The 27,299-nt window shown below is 37.8% G+C and overlaps 3 protein-coding genes across 4 annotated transcripts; 1 reads left to right on the forward strand and 2 right to left on the reverse strand.

Annotated features, from left to right (window-relative positions):
- Positions 1-2,212: 2,212 nt before the first annotated feature.
- On the reverse strand, positions 2,213-2,908 carry LOC122641514 (vacuolar iron transporter homolog 4-like). The gene has a single exon (XM_043834773.1). The coding sequence runs from the start codon at positions 2,906-2,908 to the stop codon at positions 2,213-2,215; it is 696 nt and encodes a 231-aa protein (XP_043690708.1).
- A 4,662-nt stretch (positions 2,909-7,570) lies between these two features.
- On the reverse strand, positions 7,571-8,263 carry LOC122641588 (vacuolar iron transporter homolog 4-like). Its single transcript, XM_043834874.1, has one exon. The coding sequence runs from the start codon at positions 8,261-8,263 to the stop codon at positions 7,571-7,573; it is 693 nt and encodes a 230-aa protein (XP_043690809.1).
- Positions 8,158-26,437, forward strand: LOC122664745. Of its 2 annotated transcripts, none has more exons than XM_043860724.1 (2): positions 8,158-8,169; positions 25,654-26,437. In XM_043860724.1, the coding sequence occupies exon 2, from the start codon at positions 25,684-25,686 to the stop codon at positions 26,227-26,229; it is 546 nt and encodes a 181-aa protein (XP_043716659.1). In that variant the 5' UTR covers positions 8,158-8,169; positions 25,654-25,683; the 3' UTR covers positions 26,230-26,437. The 2 variants fall into 2 exon arrangements, with proteins under 2 accessions (XP_043716659.1, XP_043716650.1); XM_043860715.1 differs by lacking the exon at positions 8,158-8,169 and adding an exon at positions 14,096-14,209.
- The last annotated feature ends 862 nt before the right edge of the window (positions 26,438-27,299 follow it).

Consider the following 27,299-nt stretch of genomic DNA (forward strand, 5'->3'; position numbering starts at 1 on the left):
TGAGAGTATAAAAATCCCACTAGATAGATAGTAATTTAAAAATCAATTCTCACTGTCTTCCCGGAAATCCTGTGGCACAATTACTTTTGCCATTCTTCATGAATCATGACAGCTTAGACTTGGACCTCATCATTTAAATAAAGGAGCAGGCCAGATTAAATTACTTGCACATTTTTGTTAAGAGTTGCCAGCTTAATGGTCATTGTGAAGGGAAAGGCTAGATTTTTTTATTTTTTATTTGGATAAATAAAGGCCTCGATCGATCGATCAGATCAATACGAGCATTTGCATCAGGGTGTTCCAACGGAGGCAACCGATTCAGTCAAACATGCAACAATTAAAAAAGTATGAAATTAAAAACAATTACCAAATCATTGGTACGTCAGGTTGTTCCTCACGGTGACAGTTAAACTAATATTTTAAATTTCGTTTTTCAAAATATCAATAAAATTTTTTCCAAATTTTATTCTCATCCAAATTAGCAGATGGGAATTTTCTTTTTCTTTTTATTTTTTTGATGAAAAAGAAAAATTTTCAATTTCTTCACATCGGCCTTTATGAAACAAAGTCATCTCCTTCTCGCTTCTACTTACTTTCAGCCCAAACAAAATGATGTGGCGAATATATAGACCTTGGGCAGGTAGGGTGTTGACATCTTTTTTTGGAGGGTGGGGGTGTTGAGTTTATTAACCATATCACATAGGGTACATTGGGATCGCAAGTTACATCAAATACATGGGGTAGGAAATTAAGGAATAAAGTTGACTTCGAATCATAGAGTTCAGACCTTGACAGCACAATGCCCTCAATAATATATAGTTTGCATTAGTAACTATAGAACCTTTAAAAAATGGTTCAAAACGTCAAAACTAGAAAGACTAGGCATACTCATATAATTATTATTATTATTATTTATTTTTAGAGGAGAGGGGTGAAGGAAGAGGATAAATAGAGTATGATAGAGTTGGACCACCAAATTTGACACTATCAAATGCGAAGTAACTTATTTCTCTTGTGGTTGGAATGACCAAATTAATTACCCACATGGAAAAGATAGATCATAATCTAGCCAAGCTTGATGACATGGACTACACATACAAGCCCAATATTTTTGCCAATGTAAGTATAACTGTAGCCATTCCTCATGCGCTAGTTTGGCTAGAACCATATGATAAATTTGGGATTTATCTAAACTGTATGGTCCATCATGTATTAGACTTCCAAATTTTCTTTTTGTTCGTTATTAACTTCACATGTTGCGCAAATAGAAGATAACCTTTTAAAAAATCAAATACTTAAGAGGATAAAAAGACTCCACCATCCATGTTTTTACGATTGAATTCTTAAATGTGGTAGAGTGGGCAGTGCACCACCCCCTACACCTATTTAATTGCACTACCAACCATAATTACTATGGAATGCAAGGGTAAGGAATTTTTTACTTTATAAGGAATTGGGGAGAACAAGAGTAGGCATTTCTTTTTCTTTTTTTTTGTCTATTTAAAGCAGAAGGATAAGGACGTCCAATACTCTGATCCTACCAATTTACCCATCTACCCTCTAGCTAAGGTTATATATGTCTGGCCCAACTTATTTCCAATAATAACCAGGCCCGGCCCATTGAAATGCGCATAGCCTGTAGCCTAATTAAGGTCCATAAATGAATCCCATATCCTGAAAGACCCAGTTAAAAATTTCCAATTTAAATCAGAAATTACAATTTGACCTTTGATATTTGTATCCTATAAGGGTTGAGACCTTCCATACGACTTAGAGGATTAAGGTCAAGGCAATGACCATTTGCCCATCTCCATTCTTGTTCATTAATTAGGCATGTTTAATTGAAATATCAAATTTCCACACTGCATGATTCACAAGACAATACATAGCCCCAATCTTTTATTTATTTATTATTATCCTTTTCATTGTTACTATTTAGATTTTGGGGATCATATACAAACAAAAGTTTTAGTTTGTCCAGAGTCGATCATCTTCAGACTATAATTAAGATAAATCTATACATGTTCGAACCCTTTCTTTTTGGCCTTCTGCAACTTCACCTGAAGTCATTTTCTGAAAGTATATGTATCCAAAAGTGCCAAAGTCTCCTCTGGAAAATCAAAAATACAAAATAATATACAACAACAAAAACAAGATAATAGGAGAGAGACGAAGAAGAAGAAGAAGAAGAAGAAGGAAAACATAGATTTAATTAGAGTCCAGCAAGGCCAATCAACCTGGATAATCCATAGGTAATAGCCATGGCCAACAAACCACCAATCAACACCCTCAAACAAGACCTCTTCACAGGTGCCTTCCCCAAGACTGCACCAACCCATCCAAAAACCACCAACGCCAAGCTCGACAATGCAATCAACACCCCTAACCGCACCCCATAAACCTGTATAAAGGATGCGGATAATAGCGGCACCGCCGCTCCGATCATGAACGAAAGCGCTGATACACCGGCCGCCTGAAGTGGGTTCGGCAATTTATCTTTGTTGCTCTCATCCTCATCAGATAAATCTCCATTTTTAATTCTATTTTCACTGTTTCTTTTCTTCTGAGACACCTCTATATCCCTCTGAGAATATACAGAAACAAACTCTCCAATTGCCATACTACAAGCTCCAGCAACCATCCCTGCAAACCCTGAAATGATCATGGATGTTACGTCTGTCCTCACGGCTCCCACTCCCATCATCAATGATGCAGTGGAGACCAACCCATCGCTGGCTCCAAGGACAGCTGCTCTAAGCCACTGTGCCCTTTGCAAGTAATCGATTTCCTCTTTGGGTTCTTGCCCTATTTGTCCCTCAACATCATTATGGTTATTTCTTGGGATCTGATCAGGATTGGTGTTTTCCTTCATTGAAGGTTGGTTGCCATACTCGGTTATTGATGCCATGATAGGGAAGAATTAAAAAAGAAGCTAAAGAAAGGCTAGCGAAAAAATGATAAAAGTGGAAATGAAAGCTTGTGGTAGCCACACGCCTCCTCCAAGGTGGTATTTATGGTGGCAGAATCCACTGTTTTCCTGATGGTGACTCATGAAGAATATCTCTCATTCTACATTGTGTATTATTACCTTCACCAAGTTTAGATCCCTTGGCCCAAGTTGTGGAGAAGATGCTGAGCCTTTTACATCTAAACTCTATTATAAAGAAGAGAATGCATGCAGATGCCCTATGGTTTACATCAGTAATGAGATAGAGAAGCTTGCCTTCTTTTTTTTTAATTAAAAAAAAAGATTAGGGTAAAGTTTTTCTGCACCCATAGAAGACGGTTCACTTACCATCTTAGGGTTCACAAATTCCTTTTAGGGTTTTAGTATGTTTCAAGATACCCTTTTGATATCCATTCCCGCCCTCTCCTGCCATCCCATTCACCATGGGTGGAGGGAAATTCGGTCCGAAAGATTATATCTATCTCTCTTGGTTAATTAGGCACATGGTTTTTTTGGGGGGCGGGGTGGGATTCTGGTGGCGGCTTAATTATATGGTTACTCCCAGTGGTTTAATGTAATCTACAGTGATACCATATTGATTCAAAGAATTTGAGTATTTTGAAGCCATGACCACTTCTGGATCTTTATCACTTCTAGTTTCTTGTCCGGTCTAGTTCCCCGTTTCTTTTAATAAGGGGGATTGGAATGACCATCCTACCCCTGCCCGAACTCTCTGCCCGATGGGATCCACCACCACGTACCCTATTAGAGGAACTGAGGAACTGAGCCAGACAGAGAACTGGAGGAGATAATTTTCCGACCATTTCTTGTCCATGGAGTTTCTTAGAGTACAAGCGAGCTATTTTCTGTAATTTGTATACAAATAACCATGATGATATTATATCGTGCAACTGCAAGAAAGAAAATACTGATTATGTAAGGGATGAAAGAGGATGGAGAATGGGAAGGAAAAGGGGCAGAGAAGGCATGGACTAGCGACAGTTTTCGAAGGGACGTTTTATGCCTCTTCAATCAAATATATTCTATGCATAAGGGTGTCAAATGGTTGGTTTGATCCGGTTTTAATTGGTTCGAATCAGTTTTTGGCATGGGATCCTAATGCTAAACCTTAAGGTTAGAATCGGATTTCGGTCAGTTGCAATTTCAATCCGGTTCGTATCTATATGGGCATGGGCTAGGGCTAATGCATGGCCATGACTACGCACATATAATTTTATGCTAAAGAGGTACTAAACGAACGGTGTGAGTGACTAGATTCCATATTGGTGTGAACGGAAAACAAATTAGCGTGATTCTATGTGCGTTGCTTTCTCAACTGTCTATTCCAACTTCCAAAAGAATGATCCACAAAATCCCACATCCATCAGGTCAGTACGTGCTGCCTCGCTTTTAATCGAACGAATCATGAGTGTTCATACCTACATCGAATCTCACATGCGTATACTATAAAGTGCCACAAATACGTTTTGGATTGAGATCCGTATGATTTTAAAACGCGTCAAATCAAGTAAAGAGGTAATAACACATATGTGCATTTCATCACACATCCCTAGCTAGGCGATGTGGAACTATTACGTGGTTCTACATATGATGATAAGGTTAAAGGAAACAAACATACCTTACGGTGTTTCTTACCTACAATACAATATAAAGTATACTTGTCTAGCAAGACAAGTGGAGACAGAATGATGCTAATAAAACTCCATGGTTTCTCATGTTTCAATGGCAAAAATTTTGAGTGTTTAGATATCTCTGGTTCCATAGTAGGAGAAGACTATTTGCATGAACGTTCTGTTTTTTATGACGACCATTGGTCTTGTTTACCCTCTTCTCTTTTCTCAACTGTAGAATTTTTCAGTCATGCATCTAGTGGGGTAATGCTAATAATATACAGATTGAGGGTAGGTACAAATCCTGCAAGAAAACAAATATTTCATTTCCCATTAAAAGATGTTAGAATCAAGTCCACACATATATAAAATATTCATATTAATTAAGATATGTCAAATAAAGCCCAAATCCCAATATATGAGCAAATTCCACTATTGGACTTTATTGACTTAATTCAAAAGTAATCAACATTGTACTAATCTGGTTTTATAAAAACAAATCAAGGACTATGCTACCCCACCAAAGAAAGGAAATCTTACAATTTACCATTCGGGCAGCATACATCATTAAATAAAAGTGATTTTCCAGATTAAACAAATAGAAATTGACAAAAAAACGAAAAGTGTTGAATGATGTATACACCTTAATTAAGCAAATGTCTTGGTCCAAATGTGACTACAAATACCCAACTGTGTGGATCTCCACATTTCAAATGATATAGGGTCAAACACGTCAAAGCTTAAGAGATTATCCCTCAACAGCTTTGGTTGTATAATATGAAAGTGTGGTATAGAAAATACATGTAATAGTGGTCAATATACCAATTTCCAAATTGGTTAAAGCTTAAAACAAAATAAGCCATGTGAGACAAGTATAAAAGGTCTCAACAACAATAGACGCCTTCCCAAACACACTTTCACCCAAAGAAACAAATTGGGACTGAATCAAAATGCCCCAAATCACTTGCAAAATCAAAAGAAGGTTCTACTATAGTAAACAAATGCTCTTGTTTTTGTGGTTTTGTTGAATATATTTGCTATTAACAAAAAAAAACACAAACATGTGTGTATTTTATTTTTAGTTAAAAGATCTTATTACCTCAATTATCAAAAGGAGGCAAATAACCAAATATGCACACATACTAAACAAATTAAATGACTATAACAAGAATGATGCATATTATTAATTAAAATTTTTTTGAAATAGATCACCAATTGAGGTATAGTTGTAACCCTATGCACTAGTTATTTGGCGCCTCTAATAGCTAGATGGGGGATGACTTGGATAGCCATATATTAATTTTGGGAGTTTTAGTCTTCCAATTTGTCTTTATGTTCATAACTAACTTCACTTATTGTTCAAAAAAATTGGTAGCAGGCACCAAGGATTTAAGAATCGAAATCATATCAACCGTTCCAAAACAGAATGAGTTGCGTCCGATCTTGATTCTGGTCAATCTAGAATAGTGTTAGGTTTTTTGTGGTAATTAGAATAGTGTTTGGTGGATTGGGTCTTCTCGGCCGATCCAATCTGAATTTGCTTATCTCGCCAAACATGCAACAGCATGATGGACACATGTCAATATCTTTTGATTTAATTAAAAAAAAAAAAAAAAAAAAAAAAAAAAAAGGGGAATCGGGGCAACTCAGAGAAGGAGGACAAATCATGTTAATATATATATTTAAGGTGTATCTTGTTGTCACCAAGTAGGTGAACTAAGAAATTGTAATTTTATTTTTTTACCACTTGTGTTAATCTCAGAAGTTATTTAATGCATAGGTAATTTTTTTCATTTCACATGCACATGGACAATGAGAGTTTTTTAAAATGACATAATGATGTCATTTCCAACTTGCCCTTTTTACTAAGGATTAAAATAATTTTTCAGAATAAGACAAAGGCTAAAAAAGTAAAATTATAATCTTATTATAACAAACTATGATTACAACAAGATTTTCCGATATATATAACGATTGATTCATATCCCGATCCCCGATCGATCCAAAATAAAATAGTTGATCCATGCTGATTCAAATTGATCCAAATTTCGTTGATTCTATTATTTAAACCCTGGTGGGCACCCATGTAATTAATTGCGCTACCAACCCTTACTTTGGAGGGTAGAAGCTAGGAATTTTCACCCAACAAGCAATTGGGGAGGGCAAGAATACGCATTTCTTGTTTGCCTATTTAAACCACAAGGATAAGGACGTCCAACTCTTACCTTACCATTTTACCCATCTACCCCCTAAGGTTATATATGTCTAGCCCACTTCATTTCCAAAAACAAACAGAACCGTACCCATTGATATGCACATAGCATGCAGCCTAGTTAAGGTCCATAACAATTCCCTTAAAGACCCAGTTAAAATTATTTCAATCAAAGTCAGAAAAATTACATTTTCAAATGCCATTGATATTTGTATCTTGATTATAATTGTTGAGACCTTCTAGACGCCACCTCCATTAATCTTGTTCCTTAGGCATGTTTAATTAATTAAAGAAGTGTGGCGGTCTTTTCATGCCAAGCTGTGTCTAAGTGCAAGTATACACGCCCGCACATAGCATTCATTTTTCCTTAATATCAAATTTGCATGCACACTGCATGATTCACATGACAACACAGCCCCAATGTATTAAAAATCTATCATTTTATTTAATTATTATTATGTTACTATTAAGATTTTTGAGTATATGTACAAACAAAATATAAAGTTGATCCACAGTCATCTTCTGACTTTAAGATGGATCTACAAATGTTGAAACCTTCTTTTTGGCCTTCTGCAACTTCTCCCCAAGTCATCTGTACTTCTGAAAGTGTATCCAAATGTTGCTGAAATCTCCTTTGGTAAATCAAAATTACAAAATATACACTGGATAATCCATAGCTAGGTAATAGCCATGGCCAACCAAATCTATGAAAATTAAGTGAGAATAAATCATTGAGAGAAAAAAAAAAAAAAAAAAAAATTTAAGGAAAACGCATATTAATTAGAGTCCAGTAAGGCCAATCAGCATGGATAATCCATAGGTAATAGCCATGGCCAACCAACCACCAATCAACACCCTCAAACAAGACCTCTTCACAGGTGCCTTCCCTAAGACTGCACCAACCCATCCAAAAATCACCAACGCCAAGCTTGACAATGCAATCACCACTCCTAACCGCACCCCATAAACTTGTATAAAGGATGCGGATAGTAGCGGCACCGCCGCTCCGATCATAAACGAAAGCGCCGATACACCGGCCGCCTGAAGTGGGTTGGGCAATTTCTCTTTGTTCCTCTCATCCTCATCAGATAAATCTCCATTTTTTATTCTATTTTCATTCTCTCTCTTCATCTGAGATACCTCTATATCCCTTTGAGAATATACAGAGACAAACTCACCGATGGCCATACTACAAGCTCCAGCAACCATCCCTGCAAACCCTGAAATGATCATGGATTTTACGTCTGAACTCACGGCTCCCACTCCTATCATCAATGATGCAGTAGAGACCAACCCATCACTTGCTCCAAGAACAGCTGCTCTAAGCCACTGTGCCCTTTGCAAGTAATCGATTTCCACTTTGGGTTTTTGCCCTATTTGTCCCTCAATATCGTTATGGTTATTGCTTGGGATCTGATCAGGATTAGTGTTTTCCTTCATTGAAGGTTGGTTGCCAGCTTCAATTGCTGCCATGATAGGGAAGAAAATAAGCAAAAGAAAGGCTGTGTTATGTTTGATGGGATTCTATGAAGGATTTAGGCAAAAACAAGAAGAAAATTAAAGAGGGAAATGAAGGCTTATGGAAGCCACACGCCCCTCCCATGTAGTATTTATAGTGGTAGAATCCACTATTTTCCCTGATAATGACTCATGAAGGGTATCTGTCAATCTACATTGGAGAAGAAGCAAATTAGATTTTTAGAAGAAGAGAATGCGTGCAGAAGGCCTACATATTACATCAGTGCATGAGATACTGAGATAGAGAAGCTTGCTTTGTCCTTTTTTTTTTTTTTTTTTTTCTCTCTCTCTCTCTAGCGTTTGGTTATAGATTTTTCTCTTGGTCAATTAGTATTGATGGTTCTTAATTAATTAAAATATTAAAACAAATAAATTAGGCACATTAACAATGGTAATTATGGTATCATCTTCTTTGGATTGGATTCTGGAGTCGGTTTACATGGTTAATTACCTCCCTTTTATTTTAATGTAAAGTAGAGTACTTTGAAGCCATATATGGAATTCCTTGGTGAGCAAGCGAGGTAATGGGAAGGGAAGGCATGAACTAGCAAAAGTTTCAGGGAAGCGTTATGCTTGTTGCCTGTTCGACCAAATCCATTTTTGAGCACGACATACATAAATGGAAGCATTTCTTACGCAAAAGATCGAGGTAGATGTATAGTATTATTTGTAGATTGTTAAATCAATTATAATTTGTTTTGAAAATTAATTAATAAGTTAACTTAATCATTTGAATAAATTAACCATTTTCCAATTTTAATTTTATCCTAAGCTCGATTTTTTTTTGCTAACGAGGAAACCATTGAACCTGCCCGATTTTTACCTCAGTTTGGTTCCAAGGAAAATACAAATATGTCCTTGAAGTCAAATATATTTTACGAAAACGTAGATATTTCACTTCCTTTGCAATCAAACGGAACCTTAGATCTAAACACGCAACAATGCATTTTGTATACAAATTTACTAATCATACGCAATTTGTTTTTGCTCATGCCAATTGGGAAAGGGTTGAGGGTGCCATTTACCAAAATTATTCCATGGTTGAAGTTGAATAATTCAAGAGAATCGTCCAATATTTTAATTGGGCAGAGGTTTCCCCACGTTAAAGTGCAAAACCATCCACATATTTATTTACGAGAGAATGTGTCAACGTGAGCCCATGGATCTTTATGTGAGAGGGCGTGTGGATTACTTTGCCATTCGATGTCCATCATCTGCTTCTTTTTCCCATTTTAATTTTATAGATTTGTATATGATTATAAGGAGATAAGGGATCGGCACACGCCCACGTGCGGTAAGCTAATGGGCGCCAGGCCAAACACTAATGAAGATGTTGACATCAAGTAATTAAGAGGGGCAAAAGAGTCATTACAACGAAAGAAAGAGATAGATATGTATATACACAATCATTGCTAGGTTACGGTATACCGGGGGTGTGGCAGGCCTTTTTGAGTTTGTATCTATGGGCATGGACTAATACATGTCCATGTCTATTATGTGCATAATTTTCATGCTATAAGAGATAAAAGAACGGTGTGAGAAATTAGATTCCATATTAATGTGAGGACTCGGCTCTTGTCCAGCACCCTGCTCGGGTTGCATGTGCAGCATCGGACACAGTGAGGCTTGAAAAGACCATCTCACCCCTATACTTCTTGTGGTCTTTTCACGCCTCACTGTGTCTGATGCTACACATGAAGCCCAAGCAGGGTGCTGGACAGGAGCCGAATCGTTAGTGTGAACTCAAAACGAAGTAACGTGATTCTATATATATATATATATATATATATGCTTGAATTGCATTCTTAATTAGTGTCTATTCCAACTTCCAAAAGAACAATCCCCAAAATACCCCATCCATTAGAATTAGAGTTATACCTGCTCATGCCTGCTTTTAATTCATTGAAAGAATCATGAGTGTTCATACCTATATATTTATATTTATATCCATGATTAAGCAATTTAAGCATAAATATATTCTAATTAAGAGCAATCTCACATATACCGTCATCAGAATCCGCTGATGTAATGGGCATTGAATTGTTATTATTATCTTGGAATGTCCCACATTTTATTTTACTGGTGGCATGGAAACCTGATTTTATAGTAAACTGGTCGGAAAGTTTGAAGACAGAATTAATGATGTGGTAATAAACCTCCTTGATTTCTTCCCCCCACCCCCCATTTCTAGTGAAAAGACCCTCCTACCATCCCTAGTCCTCCCTCCTATGTGCCTGCCACATGCCTGCTAGCTTACCTGGAACGGGCGGCATGCCGGCGTGTCTATCCCTCACCTTATAAATCTAATTGGAGTGAACAGTAGAGTTAAGTTTTATTTTATTTATTTATGAGAAGATGAGGTTTGAGTTGATTTAAATAGCAAAATAGGATCCGTGTAGCTGATCCCATTTAGTTGGATAAGACTTTGTTGAATTGAATTGTCAATAACCCACATTACCTCCAATATACTTGTCAAATTTCAATCCAATTAGAGTTATAAATATAGTGAGAAAAGAAAAAAAAAAAAAAAAAAAAAATCAGAACTATTTTTAAAGTTGAAGAAGTAGCAAAATTGCACAAGGAAAAATACAATTTAAGATGGCCATGCATGTTGTTGAGTTAGACCACCAAATTTGATAAATAATTAATCCACAAGGGTCTCATCCTATCCAATTACGAGAAATTATCACATGCATATTGTAAATTAAAGAGAATTCCTTATTTTATCATTAGATTCGCAATATAAGTTCTTTAAAAAGTTCACATTCAGATATACTATATATGAATTTCCTATCTATGCCCTACACTTTTAAGTGGTTTGGTACGATTTTGAATCGTGAAACCGATATTTCAAACTGTATAAAAACCATTACACCAAATATGTTGTGAATCAAATCAAACCATTTATGAATCTATTACCTCTTCCTTCCACCTTCATGTCGGTTCTTCGAGTTCTAGAGTCACAAAACCAATACCAAAATCATCTAAGGACAGTCTATGAATCTATTACCTCAAACTGGTAACAAAATCGAGATTGAAACCATTTAAAAGTATGAAACCAAACCGTTTACAAACTGGAATACCGAAATTGTTTAATAAATGGTTTTGATTTCACAAATTATAATTACTTAATAAACAATTCGATTTCGGTTTCTACTTATTACACTCTAAACTAATCAAACCAAACCGTTTAACACCCTAAGATGGGACCAAGAAAAAAGTTCATTCTTGATAGACCTTTATAGATAAATATAATCATATACTATTTTTCAGTACTTAATTTTAAGTATTTTATACATTTTAAAGGGATTTTCTTATTCATACTCCTCAAGGTATCAAATACCTAACTTTTTGCCCTTTTAGTATGACATACAATTTTTTTTTCAATGAGAGTATAATTTGATTTCACATGTGAATTCAAAAAATGTTCATGACAGTCACACCTTTTTTAATGACATAATAATAATATATCATTTTCAAATTATTTCTGAAGGGCCTTATACCCCTAACTTAAAGAACATTTTTTATGGATTATCTTAAAACTTTTAGGAAGACAAATGACAATTAAAAACAAGTGTTAAGTACTAAATACCCTTAAAGATGTCATTTAGACACTCCCCTTTTTAAAGGACATGCCCATTATCCAAGTGGCACAAGCCTTGCATGTAATCGCTCGCGTCTTACTTGTGTTGGATTGAAATTTTGTTTGTATAAACGTTTCTTTCCTTTCCAAATTTCAGTCTTATGAATAACTAATGGGAAAAAGGCAAGCACACACATGTGTAATATACTTCTCTTTACGGTTTTTCCTTTCTTTCTCATCATTTAATGATGTGAATCTTTCAATAGATGAATCGACACCCATCGGTTCTCTTTTTCTCTCTCAAAAAGATATGATGTCGATCAAGGTAAACGGGTTGCATGCCCATCCCTCTCCCTAATATGTACTACCAAAAGAGAATACCATACAAACGCATGGAGTATAATACATATTTTTTTTAAAAAAATTATTCCCAAGACCCTCTTTTTAAGGATAGCATTCACAAGGCCTTTTCAAAACGTTTTCTACAATATACATAAATTTATCATTTAATAAAGAGCGTATCTAGTGCACGAGGTTCCCATCATTGCGGGGTATGGGGAGGGCCATAAATTTATCATTTAATGAGCATTAAAATTTTCTTTTATGTGATTTTTATTTGAAAACAAAGGGAGACTAACCTAGAAAGAAATTATTATGAACGAAAACTAATTCTGTCGTTACATGCCCCCTCAGTACTTCGCTTTTGGCCCTTAACTAATTTTGCCTTGGGGATATCAAAATTTCCTTGAGAGTTGAAGGAAGGTTGAATGTTTATATCCAATATTTTTTATTTATTTTTAATGAAAGTATAATCACATAAACCACTCACCAATCCCAAAAAGATTAACCGTCTATATCCAAGATTGTTGACCTCTATGTAAGAATTATTTTTGTTAGTGCTAGTAATTTAGTAGGTCGGTCAAATGCATACATCTTATTATTTTGGCAAACAAAGATAGTAACTAATTGTAGAAAATGAAACCTATAACGATGGAGAAAAGAATGGAAATCACAAACACACAAGCACACAATGCACACAAGGATTTATGCGATTCAGCAAAATTGCTTATAGTCACGGTGAGATGAGATTTGATTCACTATCAATGGAGAATAGGGTTACAATTGATTGTCCTCATACCTCTCTCGATCATATTGCATTATAGAAAAAGAATCTTCGCTACAAGCCTACAAATTTATAGCGAAACCCTGTACAATAATTTTTTTAAAAAAATCTCCTATATATTTCCATTAAAAAAAAAAAAAAAAAATCTCAATTGTAATTGACCAGACTGTCCTTATCCGATTCTAGGCGACTCCATAAGACAAAAGCAACTCAAATGATTCAATCTAGGCATCTTGGGTGTCAATTGGCTGTGTTTTTCAAAACCCCAGCCCAACCATAAGGTCTCTTAACTCAGCCCAGGCCTAGCACAGCCCTAGGTCTGGTTGGGATATCTTAGCATAGGCCCAACATAACCCGCTCTTGATTGACCTTGATTGGGTCGAGCTGGACCGGTTTGGACTTATAGTATACCAATAACATGTAAACACAAACATCAAAATGAAAAATAGTTCATATTTCATGAAAAAACTTCATAGTTCAACCCCACCCAAAAAAAAAATAATTTTTTTGATGAATAATCATGAATATGTTGAAATTTTCATTTTGATACACATAGATTGAGATTCACATGGTGTACATAGGGTCGGTTTGGGCCCAGTTCTTCAACCCAAGCTCGATCCGGCTCAGGGTAGGTTCAGGTTGGCTAGGCTTTTTTCACACCCCTAGATTCTAGATTGGTGGAGTGTAGAACATGCCAAAAGAATGCTAGAATTTTAGATTTTCAATTAATTTTTAGCAAAAATTTTCCTTTCCCCGGTAGAGAAGGAAGTTCTTTATAGTAATGTGACCCTATAATTGGATTTTGGGTTCAACATTAACTCCCATGTATTTCAATCAGGCAATTCAGATATCCATGGGGAAGGAATTCTTTCTTCACCCACCGTGGGTGAACGAACTGAAATTGGCCAATTCCAGCTGATTCGGAATGGGATCGGATCGGACTGACAGAACCGATTCCGTTCCCGATTGGTTTTAAAACCTTGGCCGGACCGGTTAAGGATCCCCATTTTATGGTTTCCAAATTAGTCAGAAGTTTCAAGTTATTTACTTCGTAGACGAGGAGGCAGGGTAGCAGGGAGCCCTAATTCCTTCACAGTTCAGATGAGAGTGATAAAGAGGCCCGAAGTACGAACCAGTCGAACGCTTTTGGCGCCATTTTTCGTCGCATAGAGAGCAGAAACCCCCTCGTCTCACTGTAAGTTCTTGCAACCTCACGGCAAATGTTAGGGATTCCTTCCCACCTTTTGGTTTTTTTTTGGTTGGGGGGGGCGCATGTTTTGTTCTTTTTCACTATATTTACAAAAACGAAGGCGTTATATGGTCGCTCTGTCGTAACTATCAATGGGGATTTGAGATCTAGTTCGTTATTCTCTTTTTAGTTATATTCTGTGCTTCAGTCTCCTTAGCTTTGCGTTGTTCTAATCCTGAATCCTTTAATTTTAGTTTGCTTTCTCTCTGGTTTTCATCTACTTTTGGGGTCTGCGTTATTTATTTTGGAACCAGAATCTGCGATAGCATCTAGTTTATCAGTTTATCCTAACGCTCAAAAATGGAAAATAAAAAAGAAACACTCAAAACCCTAAATCGATTCACATTTCACTCACCCTTTCACGATTCTCGTTCCCTTCTCGAACAAGAGAACCCTAAAGGCCCAAACCCCATCTCTTTCCCTTCATGCGCCGTTTGCTGCAAATCTTCTCCAAATCCAAATGAAAATGAGAATCGAACCCTAAACAGCCTAAACCCCTTGTCTTTCCCTTCGGCCTTCCGCCTTCCCACTCTGCGATTTCTGCAAATTATCCCCACATTGAAAAACAATAGGAAAGAATCGTTGAACCTGAAGGAGTTTTGAAGTCTGAAGTCTGAACTCGTTGAACATCTGCAGCTTTGAAGGCGATTCTTGAAGGTAAGTTGTAACAGAACCCTCTGCGATAGCACTCCCAAATCCGTCTCCCTTCTGTAAGACTAGCATTGTCTCTGTTTTTTTTAAATATATATAATTTTCTTTTCAATTTTGAAGGAGTTTTCAGGTGCACAGCCACCTTTTGCTGCATCTATTTGTTATGTAAACATAGTTTTATATCAATGAAAGACTAGGTCACTCTTCGGGTGTAATGTCTACTATCAGCTGCTGGATTTTCATGAAGGATTCTCTCATTCAAAATTGATTTCGATCCATAGTAGGGCATCAACCCCTGTTTCTGTGGTTGCTCATTGTGGCAGCAAGGTTTGTCATCTATGCATTGCATCAAGCCAGCCTTCAACCCATACTCTTTTGGGGATTCATTCATATTATTGGCAATGGGAACTTGACTATGCTTTGAGTTTATCAGAGGTCTGGATTATCAGCAATTAGATTTCTCCACACATATGGCAATACTCTGTTTTTCAGGTTTTGTCATCATCTATTTTTGCTATGGGTTCTGATCTGACAAGCAGATCAGATTAAGGTTTTGGGGGATTGTTAACCCTCTTAAATAGAAGACTTGATTCTGGTTTGGGGTCTGTTTGACCTCCAGATTGTGTGCTATTGAAAATCTTCCAATTTCTGGAATTTTCACTTAAGATTTGAAGTAGTGTGCTGTGGTCTGTCTGAAATCGATATATATCAGTGTTATTCTGTGGGGTTTGTATTCCCTACTACTATTCTTCATATCTCCAGGCTTGGAGATTCATCTGGAGTTGAATTGCTGTCCTTTTGAAGATTGTTTGTGCTAGGCAGAATTTTATTTTTGTGTTGATTTCTTTAGTACGTAATGACTAAACCCAAGTTATCCCGTCTACCTTTTGTAAGCCTATTTGTATTTTGTTTCTTCTTCTTTCCAATTCCAAGAGCTCTGTTTAATTTCTCCAAATCCGAGAGCTCTGTTAGAAACTTTCTATGAATTGAATAGGTTGAATTCGGTTTGTGATGTGTGTTGGTATGATCAGGTGACAGATGTTGGTTCAGTAGGATATTTAGGGATTTATTTGTTTAGTCAGGGTAATCTTGTAATCTTTATTTTTATGGGAAGTTGAATAACATAGGAGATTGGTTCCCCTCTTTCCCTACAATACCCCTTCTTTTCATGTAAATATGTCTTATTTATTGTTAAAGCCGTAGGATGACAATGAAATACGTACAAACAAAAATCAGGGCCAAGGCAGGGTCAATCAGGGCCAACCCGACCCTGCCCAACCCAACCAGGGTCAATCAGGGCCGGGTTGGGATAGGGAAAACCCCGGCAGGGTCGGATTGGGTTGAGGGCATCTTAGGCCCTGATAGGGTTGGGTTGGGCTTGGGGTTAGGTTAAGGCCCCTAGGGTTGGTTAGGGTTTAGGGCAGGCTCGGCCCAACCTGACCCATTGACACCCCTATATAACGATGGTGGGTTGGGGTGGGGTTTGTGACAATGGGGTTTGTGTTAGGTTTTGACACACGACGAACAGAAATGCAACCACGAGGAAGAAAAGATAATACAAAGAAAACAACACAGAAGAATTTACATGGTTCGGCAAAACCTGCCTACATCCACGGAGAGATCTCTCGTTCTTCACTAAGAGAAAAATACAGTACAAGAATGGCTTAATTTTAATCCCAAAAACCCAAACCCAAATCCTCTGTACACCCTCTCTCAATAAACCCAAGAACAATCCACTTTCTCACACCTCACATCTTGCATGTCCCTTGCTTGTCTCTCTACCCAGTTTGGGCCCCCCTTAAAATATATAGAGATAGAAGGCTTGGTGTGCAAGCATTCTTTCCTTGCACTCCACTCAACCCGGCTTGACCTTCAAGCTACTCATGTGAGTCCCAATACAATAAATGCGAGCCAAAACTCAACAAATCTCCACTTGGCGAGCATCCTGCCACTTTAGAGAAGTGTTGTAACTCCACCTGCTTGTAATCATCACAAACAGAAAAAGCATTGGCCTTCAAAACAACCAACCCGAATCAAGCTTGGTTGTGTAAGATTTGGTCAAAAAATCAGCATTTGGGAGGGGGGGGGGGAGTTGTGCATTCACAGTTGAGACCCACCGACACTGTTTGGATTTCAACTAAGTCTCGTTGAATTGAGGCTTTTATTTCAAGTGGATGGTAACAGATTTGTCCGATACGAGATTTGGGACTGAAATCTCAGCGAGATGCTGAAATTTCGACCAAAACCTTTGTTGATTCCCCAACTCTCCTATAGTTTGGACTCGGTAACACAAAAAAACTAGATAAAAACCAAGATCCCGTGAGATCTCGGCGAGACCTCAAACCATGGAGGGATATCAGAAACAGTGAGAGACACCATTTAGGCTTTGCTTAGTTAACCATTAAAGAAGAAGAAAGAGAGGAGGAAAAAACAAATCAATTACTCACTACTTTGTTACGGAGGAATGGAGAAAAAAAAAACAGTACGTCACAGGAAGAAGAAGAAAGAAAGAAAAAAAGTACAGGAGGAAGAGGAGGAGGAGAAGAAAGAAGAAGGAAAAAAACAAATCAATAATCGATTAATCCGGAGAAATGGAGGGGGGAAAAGGAAAACAGTGCGTGATGGAGGAGAAGGAAAAAAAAATTTAAAAACAAATCGATAATCACAGCAATAAGTGGAAAAAATGCAAACGCGGACTTACATGTGTTGAAGCTGAAGATGCTCTTGCAGAATAGAGGACTCAGCTGATATTGTCTCACCTCACGATCACGGGGAAGGGAAGGTTGACCTGTTGAAGACATTACACTCTTTCAAGGGTTCAGTTGCCGAGTTGCAGAGTGTTGATGCGAGTTGTGACTTATGAGAGAAGGTGAATTGTTATAAAATAAATCCTTTTTACATCATTTGATCTTATATAGTGCCACTACATGGTGTCTTGTACATATGCAGATTAGACACTAGAAGCGGAATAAAAAAATACATTTAAAAAAAACCATGACATAAAGGCAAGCACTTAGCCTCCCAAACAAGCCAAGGTGTCCTAGGCATCGGCTAGGTGATGCCCAGAGCACCAAGGTGGGGTGCCTTTTGCGTAACCCGTAAGGTGAGGACTGCCCAGCCAACCCCAAATCCGCCCGGACGGCTAGGTGAAGCTTTAACAACTATGGCGTTCAGGTGCCTTCTTGGGTCCAAGGTGACAACACTTCTTGTTTGATGCAAGAAAGGCAACTTGCCTTGGACGTCTAGGCATTGCCTATGCTTTATTATATCTAAGTTTTCTCATATTAGGTCATTAATATTATTAGTATTACCTTGGTTGCCTTGACAACTTTGTCGGATATTGTTTCCTTGTTATTCTGATTTATATACTTCACAGATGTGTGGACATCTGGATATTGGTTCTTTTTAAACTGATAGAAGTTGTACCCAATTTAATTTTTTCTCAATTGAGGCCAAAATGATAGATCAGCACATACGTGTTTCTTTTCCTGCTTTTCTTCCATTTGTCACACTCCCTTTAATTGAACTAGTTCTTCTCATGTTCTATATCAGTTCTCCTTGGGGTCTACTTTTTTCCTGTTGATTTGCTTTCAACTGCTTGGGCTTTCTTACATAAGGTGGTCTATTAGGACCCTTGGTTGAAGCTGTTCTGTTTTCTTTTCCACTGCATCTTTCATTACTGCTGCATTGGTTAGTTTCTCAAACGCCAAGGGAAAGGGAAAACAGAGGAAAAATATGCATAGAGTCCTCTTGGTTACATAAGAGGAAAAATATTGGGAGGGGAAATTTTTGCTTTTGGGAAAGCATTGGCCCATTTCTTTGTCTCGCAACTCTCACCTGTCTTGTGGGAAAGAGGGTTGAAGAGAGAGTTGGTGGACATCAACTCCCAGTACAGTTCTTTAGTCTTGGTTCTAGTGTAGGTTCTCCACCTTATAACATCTCCAAATTTTGACTTCTTCTGGTGGTTTGATCTGGCCCAACTAATATAACACTTACAGCCCATCAATCATTTAATCAAATTGATTAAATTTGGTTCAGTTCTGTCACTTTTTCTGAGTTGATGGCATTGAATTCAGTTCTGCAAAATTGGAAATTTTGTTTTCTTTATTTTGCTGTTGAATCCCATGGAATTAAGCAGCATTATTCCATGTCCACAGCATGTGGAAATAAAAGCATTATTTCCTATTGTTGTCGTTGTTGTATCAAGCTATTTGGAGTGCTGATGTGATCCATCTGAACTGTTAGTAGAAGGATTTCACTGGATTGGCCAGATGTCAAATTTGGTTGGCCATCATATTTTCTTTAAGTAATCCCACAGTTCTTGAAAAATACCAACTTTTCAGTAACTGTTCGAAGTTCTGTTTCACCAAATGGAACAATATATTTTGGCCTGAACTTTATACATAAATAGTGGAGGGGATGACCAAGGTTTGTGGCTGTCTAAGCCACTACATGGCATTTATGTTGCCAATTCCACTAGGCACAGCACATTCTTGTACCTTTATCTATATTTTTATTATTGTGATATTAATGTAGTTTAAACTATTTTTCTTGGAGTGTGAAATGATAATGTTGACCACCGCAAGTGAACTTGGCCGCAACTAATGTTCACCATAGGCATAAGCACATGTTGCTTCGTTAATTCAATTGTTGCAACATCAGATCTTTGCTTCAACTGGATGAGATGTTTAAGGTGCAGACATTCTGTACAATTGGGTTTCCCATTATCCTTGTTATTATAAGTGATAATGAATAATCTCTCGGACATCAAATACTCAGAATACACCTAGTTGGGCAAACAAAGGACCAATGTTCTCTCTGTGCAATGAGATTTGATCCACATGATTGGACTTAAACTATGTGCTAAACGGACCTTAGATTCCCCGATTAGCAAACTATCAAAGTTAAGATTGATAAAATTCTACACTATCCGAATGGTGGAAAAAGAATTTTGAAGCCCAATTCCTTCTCTGCCTCAAAAGTTTTCCTGCACAAAGTCACACTGCAGCCTAAAAGCTACAGATGGGTTATACAACAACAATTTAGCCTTATCCCAACTAAATGGGGTCAGCTAAATGGATCCTTACCCTTTGATCAGCTTTATTTAAGGGCATATTTGATACAAGGCCCAAGCTATGCATGTCTTTCCCACTTCCCCCAGAGTGATTTTAGGTCTGCCCTGACTCTTTTAGCTCCTTCAATATTGAATCAAATCAGTCCTACATATTGGAGCATCTAATAAAGACCTCCGTTGAACATGGCTATGCGACATCAAGTGACTTTTTTGTAGTTTATCATATATTGGAGCTATTCCCAAATCAGCTCTAATTTGATCGTTTCTTACTTTATACTTCTTAGTTTTTGCCACAGTTCCTGATGCAGCACCAAGTGGCCACACCCGAAGGAAGAAGAAGAAGAAGAAGAAACAACCCTGAATTTAGGGCTTAGATTGGAGCCATAGTTTAGGTTTACATTTAGTAGGTTCTATACTTAGTTTATTTTTCATGATTTAGTGTTTTATTGAAATGAACCGGTTGAACCACTAGTTCAAGTTAAGTGATTTTATTTAAGTCTTTTATTTTAAGTTGTTAGGGACAATTAGGTCATTTTATTGCTTTTTAAATTATTAGCTTTTGATTTTTTATTCATTCCCTTCCATGATTTATGAAAGAAGAGTTTAGTTTGTAATAGGATTTGGCCTTTGGTCTATTATTATAAGAATTGAAATCGTGGGAGGCTCCCCCACAGTTTATGAAGTTAAAAAAAGTCGTTTGCTGCCTAGTTGCTGCTGCTGCTCCTTGTGAGTGTTCATCCTTGTGGTTCTATCAAGGTGGAAAGGGTAGGTGGATAGCCAACGACTCCTTCTATCCTTCTCCAGTGCTCAAACCAGTAAGTTGGTTTAATTTTTATGCAATTATCCTTCTCTCCTAATCCTCTACAGCCTACCCTAATCACCCCCAATCGATCTCCAAAAAAAAAAAAAGAGGTCGTACCCAGTGCACAAGGCTCCCGTATTTAGCAGGGTCTGGGGAAGGTCAAATGTACGCAGCCTTACCCCCAATTGATCTCCATTAAACCCTAAATTCTCTGTTCAGCCCAATTCCCTCATTAGTTTGCATTCAAATTTTAACCATAGATCCACTGAACCATCCCCTCCACTCGATCCAGCTTTGAGTCCCTTCCATCCCTTATAACTCTAAAATCTGTCATCTCCCACAAAACCCCAAAACCCTAGAAATTCCATCCAGCAACATCTAGCCATCAAAACTCCATCATATCACAGCCGAACCATCATCTCATTGGCCCTAACACTCGATCCAAGCCCCTTGACAGAATTCTCATCTTAAACCCTAAAACTCATCTCTTCCATCTTCCCCAAAACCCGAAACCCTAATGTCTGAAAATTCAAATCCTCATCTAAACCTAACCTAACCTAGCTCATTAGGTTCCCTAAAACCTGCCTATCGTTACCATATAAGAGTTATCTCATTACTCACCATAACCCTATAATTGTCCTAATTTACATCAATTCTACCCATTCAAACCGGCAGCCCCTTTTGATCCTGTTGCTTGGCCTCTAGTAGGATCCTTCTCCTATTTAGAGCTACATTACTTCCATCTCAACATTGTCATCTCAGCTAGTCTGAGGCTATGTTTGGTATGCATTCCCATTCTGAAAATATGCATTCTCATTCTCTAATCATAGAATACATTTTCAACTGAGAATGCGTACAATGTTTGGTTAAAATGCATTTTTTTTTTCAAAATAGCCAGACATTTCATCAAACACTTCATGGGCTACCAAAAAATTGAAAATTAAAATCACCTCAGTCAAGAATGAAACAGAGAGTAATAGAAATAGAGCCCATTGCACTGGAACAAAAAAAGAAGGAAATTTTCCATTGCAACTCAATAAGAAGATAGTATTCGTGAGTCCTCACCTAATTCAAGTATTCTAAGGCTCAAATGCGTAAAGAAAAGAAAGGATCAGAGGATCTGAAACTCTAATAGAAGTTAAAAAGAGCTGTTAGAGCTACCGCATGTGAATTTTGAAAGGAATCCTTCGAGGATCTGAGGAAGACTTGTGTCTGATTTTGGCTTTGGAAGCTTGGTGTAGCATTCACCGAAAAAAAGAAAAAAGACTTGGAGTTGGAGCGTAGAGGTGCCCAAACCAAAAGCCTTCCGAAAAAGGAACTCAAGAAGCATCTGTATTCTCCAGACTCTACAGTCTTTTACATTTCTACTTCAAAAGTCTACATCAGAAAATTAATACAAAAGAAAAAGAAGGTTTACGAAGACAGAGACGGTACGCATCATTCGTAGGAAGAAAATAAGAGCATTCTATTTCATTCCCGTTCTCTGTGTCTGTGGCTGAAGATTTGCTTTAGATCTGTGCGAGTTTCTTGGCTGATCTCGTTTTGCTCTTTATTCTTGTGTCTCCTCAATTGGATCTGCAGTTTACTTCGCAGTACAAAGCACTCTGTCTCCCTTTCTTGGCTCAGCTTCTCCACTGGTGGATGAATATGCAAGCATACGTTTCATGCTTGTTTGAGTAATAGCAATGAGATTCCTCAATATCATGCTAAGAATAGCTAGGATTTCCAGAAGAAGATGCCATTCGTTTGATGAGAAATAAAAGGAATATCGAAAATTCGAGTGGCTGAAGCTGAAGCAGCTACTTTCGAAGTACAGAAAGAAAAGCAACGACTGGAGTGGGAGAGTCAGAGTCGAAAAGAGGATTCCTCACTTTTTCTCTCATTCAAAACCGTGCATGAGACTTTCATCTCGCACGGCTCCTAAGGCAGACCAAGAAGGCGGAGGAAAGGCATAATTTTTTTTTGAGCTGCAAAGAGTGTTTGAACGTCGAAGTTGGTAGCCGAAACTAGAAGGAAAAAATAACGAGAATGTGGAATGGGTTTTTTTCCCATTCCAGAACGAGGTCAATTCTTCATTCCATTCTAGGAATTTAGAACGTGAATGTGTACTAAACAACAATTCTGTCATTTTAGAATGCATTCTAAGAATGCATACCAAACACTGCCTGAGTTTTATCTATATGTTGGTTCTTAGCAGCTAAACATTCCGCACCATACATCATAGCCGGTCGAATGACACTCCTATACAATTTTCCTTTTAAGTTTTGAAGGAATACGTTGATCACACAACACACCGAACACACCTCTCCAGGTCATCCGTCTTAATTTATTTCTCTGTGAAACATCACCCTCTATATCACCTTCTTTATTTATGATTGAATACATAAAATAATCACTTTGCGAAATCTCCCTCCCACCAATTTCCACTGCCTTGTTGTTCATCCTAGTGTAACTAAGGTACACATCGTATATACTCTGTTTTCATTCTACATATCTTAAAACCTTTTGATTCCTAGGTTTATCTCCATAATTCCTACTTGATGTTAATCCATGCTTTTGTCTCATCCACCAAAATAGTATCATCAACAAAAAGCATAACACCAAGGAACCTAGTCTGGAATGTCTCTGATTAAATCATCCAAGATTTGCAAACAAATGAGGGCTTGAAGGTGATCCTTAATGTAACCAATTGTAATTGGGAATTCACTACCTTGACCCCCCCTCCAACAGTTCTTACACTAGTCACCACACCATTATACATATCTTTAATTATGTCCACATATTACATGACACACTTCTCCTCTAGAACTTGCCAGATTAAATCTCTTGAGACTCTGTCATAAGCTTTGTCTAGGTCAATAAAGACCATTTGGAGATCCTTCTTCCTATCTCTAAATCTTTCCACGAGTCTCCTAAGTAGGTAAATAGCTTATGTCGTAGATCTTCCTGGCATAAAACCAAATTGTTTCTCCTAAATAGTAGTTTCTTGTCTCAAATGAGTTTCAATAACTCTCTCCCATAATTTCATGGTATCTTATTAGTTTTATGCCTATATAGTTATTGCAGCTTTGAATATCACTTTTATTTTTATAAATCGGAACTACAATCCTGTCATCTGACATTTTTCTTGTGCTCATGATCTTATTAAACAATTTGGTTTGCGAAGATAAACCATAGATGCCTAAGCTTGTCCACACTAGTGTTGGGATACCATGTGGACCTAGTGCCTTGCCTACTTTCTTCCTCCTTTGAGCTTCTTTTACTTTAGGCACCCTAATTTTTTATATGTATCTACGAAATGTGTCATGATGATGCAGTCTTGCGGGAAACTATTACTCAAAATGTCTTCATTTAGTAGGTTGTAGAAATAATCTTTCCATCTCTCCTTAATGTCTTCATCCCTTGTTAGTACGTTACAATAGCAAGTTTTAATACATCTAAACATGGTCGAAATCTCTACTCTTCCTTTCCCTCAGCTTAGCTGTCTTATAGATAGCTTTTCCCGACTACGATGGTTATAAAGATCTTCATATTTTTTTTTCACCCTTGCTTTTTCCACAATCTTCTTGACTTCATCTTTGGCAAATTTATTCTTTTTTAGACCATCTACATCCTTACTCCTTTGTCAAGTCTTAAAACTGGCTTTCTTAGCCTTAATGGTTGCGTGAACCTCGTCACCCCACCATCAAGCCTCCCTAGAGAAATGGTGTTTTCCTTTTGATTTGCCTAGGACATCTTTAGCAGCCTTCTTAATGCAAGCATCTATATCATTCCACATCGTAGTAGTGTCTCCATCAAAGTCCCACCTTGTTTGTTGGACCAGCTTATCAGTAAATGATTTCAAGATTTCTCCTTTTAAACTCAACCACTTTATCCTAGGGAAAATAGGCTCACCTTTCTTGTCCTTTGTGGTCCATCAAAGTCCCACCTTACTTGTTTAACCAGCTTTCTATATATATGAAAGTTGTATGGTCAGCTGACCAGGTAATTGACATTGTGGTCTTGAGTGCCAGACCACGGAGATAGAATAAAACCCGCCCCCTATTTGTCGAATTGTTGATAATACCCTCCCTTTTATTTTTCTTTTCCTGAAGTACGCGGTAAAGATATTCAGGTGCTCCTTGTAGCGATTGATTAATTTATACTCTTGTGTTTTGTTTATCCCAACTTAGTGTAGCTGAAATGAGGATGTTGAGATGGTTGAGTGGTAAAACTGGAAAAGATTAAACAAGGAATGAACAAATTAGAGCTACTTTAGGAATAGCTTCGATACATGATAAGTTGCGAGAAAGTTGTTTGAGGTGCCATAGACATGTGCAACGGATGCCTTTGAATGCTCCAGTCTGGAGGGGTGATTTGATTCAAGATTGAAGGAGGTAAAAGAGCCAGGATGAGGAAAGACTTGCATAGCTTTGTGTCATGGTCTCGCACTCCCCTCCCCAAATCCTAGATCACCCACCTTGGGGAAAAGTCTTGGGCTTATAAAGTAGGATGGTTCATCCTCTTAACAGACGCATCTTTTGGGGTGGTTGGGCCTGACCATGACATTAGGATTAGTAACAAGTATGACTTTGAAAAGAGCTGAATGGAGAAAAAGGATTCATCTAGCTAACCCCACTTAGTTGTGATAAGGCTGAGTTGAGTTGAGTTGCTAATCGTCTAATCACCGTCTTGTATTGAACATGGAAGCATGGATTTAGTAATTTGACCACCATCAGCTTCCTATTTGCTTCTCATCCTGAACTTTTTTTCATGTACCTCTGACAGTTATGAAATTATTTGAGTACAATGGTGATTCTGTAAGTCTTGCTTTTTTATTTTCCTAATTATGACTCAAGATTACATAAATTTATGTTTTGGCAGGTTGGGAGTTGCACTTGAGTAACGCTATATATGGGAGACTCTTTCACAATTCAGATAAGCTCCGACTTAGTCAACCGACTTGTTGCTGATGGAGACAAGGTGAAAAAGAAAACCAAAAAACCTAAACATAAAATACCACATGGCCATGACCAGTCACAGAACAAGGAACATCAGAAGCAGACTCCCGGTATTTCTGGGACACAAAGGGGTGCAGGTGCTGCTGGATGGCCACTCCAGCCCCCTGTGTTCATTCCTGTAGGCCCTCCACCCACAGTTGCAAATGCAGAGGTGGTTGCAATCCAATCAATCCTTAAAGAGAGTGAGAGAGTGGTGGAAAGGTTGCAGAAGCAGGAGGAAAACATGGTGCAAGAAGTAACACAAAGAGCCAAAGAACTCCATGATAAAGAGTTCAAGCTTCCCTACCAGAAGCCTATGCCTTGTTTAGCTGAGAAAGATGCTTGCTTGGAATGTTACAAGGAAAACGCAAAGGATCCTCTCAAATGTGCCACTGTTGTGAAAACGTTTGTAGACTGTGCTCGCAGAGAGAGACAGCAGGTGAGCTCAGCACTTGATTGATGGCCTTTTGGAATTTTAATTTTACTGGAAGCTATATGCATTTACTTCCCCAAGTGTTATCCACTACCAGTTTGATGAAGGCTAAGAGTTGCCTCATGCTAATAATGTTAATATTACTCGATTCTTCCCATTTTTGTGCTTAATCATGTATCCTCACATTATCATTTGAAAAGGACATGAAAACTTGGTTTATCTTATTGGCTTTATTTCTCCATAGGACAATTTTTCCATGTGCCTTGTAAATATTATGATTAATTTGGTCTCTCACAATTGTTTATCACCCCCGGCCTCTCCTTATTCTACACTTGACCTTGTCCAGCATGTCCATGGTCTAGTGGTGATAAACAATTGCCCTCTTACTCAAAATGGTCTAACCAAAAAGGGCAGAAGCAATTTATTGTTCTGCCTAGTATTTAATTTATTTCCAGCAAATGGACTCTCATCTTAATAGCAGCCCTTGGTAGAGTTTCCAGGAATTTATGAGTTGGGGAGCCATAAAGGTTCTGCTCCTCTTTATGAATGATGATCTCTAACATTCTGTACTAATGTCATCACAGAAAACATTCAGGAAGCTAGATGATTGATATGGCTGAGAAAGCTTCCATGGCAATAGCCAGACATTAGTTCAAAGCAAGAAGGCAATGGTTAAACTTGGTTTTTTGGCGCCTTAATTGGTCTCCTTCAAAAGTTCTTTGCTAGTATTTCTTGGTTACCATCAAGAATCAGAGAAAGAGTAGACTCGAGATAAAGAATGCAGAGCCCTTGCTCAACTGTCCAGGAGATAAAGGCTGTAAGAAAATTATATGCTACTTGGTGGCTTCTATAGTGCCCAGTAAAATAACTAAGGATCTGGTGGCTTATTCTTGCTGGAAGTACGACATTAATGAAATATGAGAGGTTTTTGTTGTGGCATGATATCATGCATGCCTCTTCCGTCTCTGCTTTTCCACAATCATTCGGCAGCAGTCACAGCCGTCCATGTACTAGCATCCTCTAACCCTTATAGACGTTCACTTGATGCTTCATTTTCCCTCTCAATGCAGAGTGGATGGTGCGAGTTAAGCCAGGCC

The sequence above is a fragment of the Telopea speciosissima genome, chromosome 1 (assembly GCF_018873765.1).
Source record: "Telopea speciosissima isolate NSW1024214 ecotype Mountain lineage chromosome 1, Tspe_v1, whole genome shotgun sequence".
Lineage (NCBI taxonomy): Eukaryota > Viridiplantae > Streptophyta > Magnoliopsida > Proteales > Proteaceae > Telopea > Telopea speciosissima.

Excerpts from the sequence above, each read along its gene's own strand:
- LOC122641514 (XM_043834773.1), bottom strand. The coding sequence starts at position 2,908 with ATGGCATCAATAACCGAGTATGGCAACCAACCTTCAATGAAGGAAAAC.
- LOC122641588 (XM_043834874.1), bottom strand. The coding sequence starts at position 8,263 with ATGGCAGCAATTGAAGCTGGCAACCAACCTTCAATGAAGGAAAACACT.
- LOC122664745 (XM_043860724.1), top strand. The coding sequence starts at position 25,684 with ATGGGAGACTCTTTCACAATTCAGATAAGCTCCGACTTAGTCAACCGA.